The sequence below is a fragment of the Hippocampus comes genome, unplaced genomic scaffold (genome assembly GCF_001891065.2).
Source record: "Hippocampus comes isolate QL1 unplaced genomic scaffold, H_comes_QL1_v1.1 C16620194, whole genome shotgun sequence".
Taxonomy (NCBI): domain Eukaryota; kingdom Metazoa; phylum Chordata; class Actinopteri; order Syngnathiformes; family Syngnathidae; genus Hippocampus; species Hippocampus comes.
The window spans coordinates 1-606 of NW_017835232.1; the positions used below are offsets into that span (position 1 = coordinate 1).

A 606-nucleotide genomic window follows, 5' to 3' on the forward strand; every position below is an offset into this window, starting at 1 on the left:
GTGCCCTGACCCGAGTCCATCTTCTGTTGCTGATTTCCAGCGCAGAGTAATCGGGAACGGAACAGCATCGGTGATCGAAAATTCACGCACTTTAAACGCCGGAGACAAGATTGCACACTACAAAAGAATGAGACAAATATAAAAACATTATTAACACACAGCAGGATGTATTCCAGAGAGAAGGAAAGACAGAAAGAAAATGGGAACCTGAAGAGCAGCGCCTCTGGCGACAGCCTCGTCAGCATTGAGCGTGGTGCTAACGTCTTTGCCAAAAAACATGGCGATCCGGTCTTTGACGGCCGGCATTCTTGTCGCGCCTCCCACTATCTCCACGGAGTAGATGTCGTCTCGGCTCAGCTCTGCCACACAACAAGTTAACTTTACATTACCTGATATACCCGAGTGGATTAAATTATAGGGACGTACTTGAATGTTCAAGGGCGGCCTTCAGCGGCGTCTCTACCCGCATTAAATACCGTGCACACAACTCTTCAAAATGGGCCCTGCGGGTTGGAAAACAAAAATCTAAATCTTGTTCCATGCTATCATGCTATATAGCTGTGTCTTTATTCGGACCTGTTCATCCTGCTGGAAACGTCAATGTCG

General features: G+C 47.4%; 1 protein-coding gene across 1 annotated transcript; it reads right to left on the bottom strand.

Moving 5' to 3' along the window:
- Window positions 1–10: 10 nt before the first annotated feature.
- On the bottom strand, window positions 11–600 carry LOC109508791 (heat shock 70 kDa protein 4L-like; the record flags this gene model as incomplete). The annotated part of the gene is made up of 4 exons (XM_019858754.1): window positions 577–600; window positions 427–503; window positions 208–359; window positions 11–117 (listed from the first exon to the last, which is right to left on the bottom strand). Coding segments are annotated over exons 1-4 (344 nt in total), but the record flags the coding sequence as incomplete, so codon positions are not given.
- Between the last annotated feature and the right edge of the window lie 6 nt (window positions 601–606).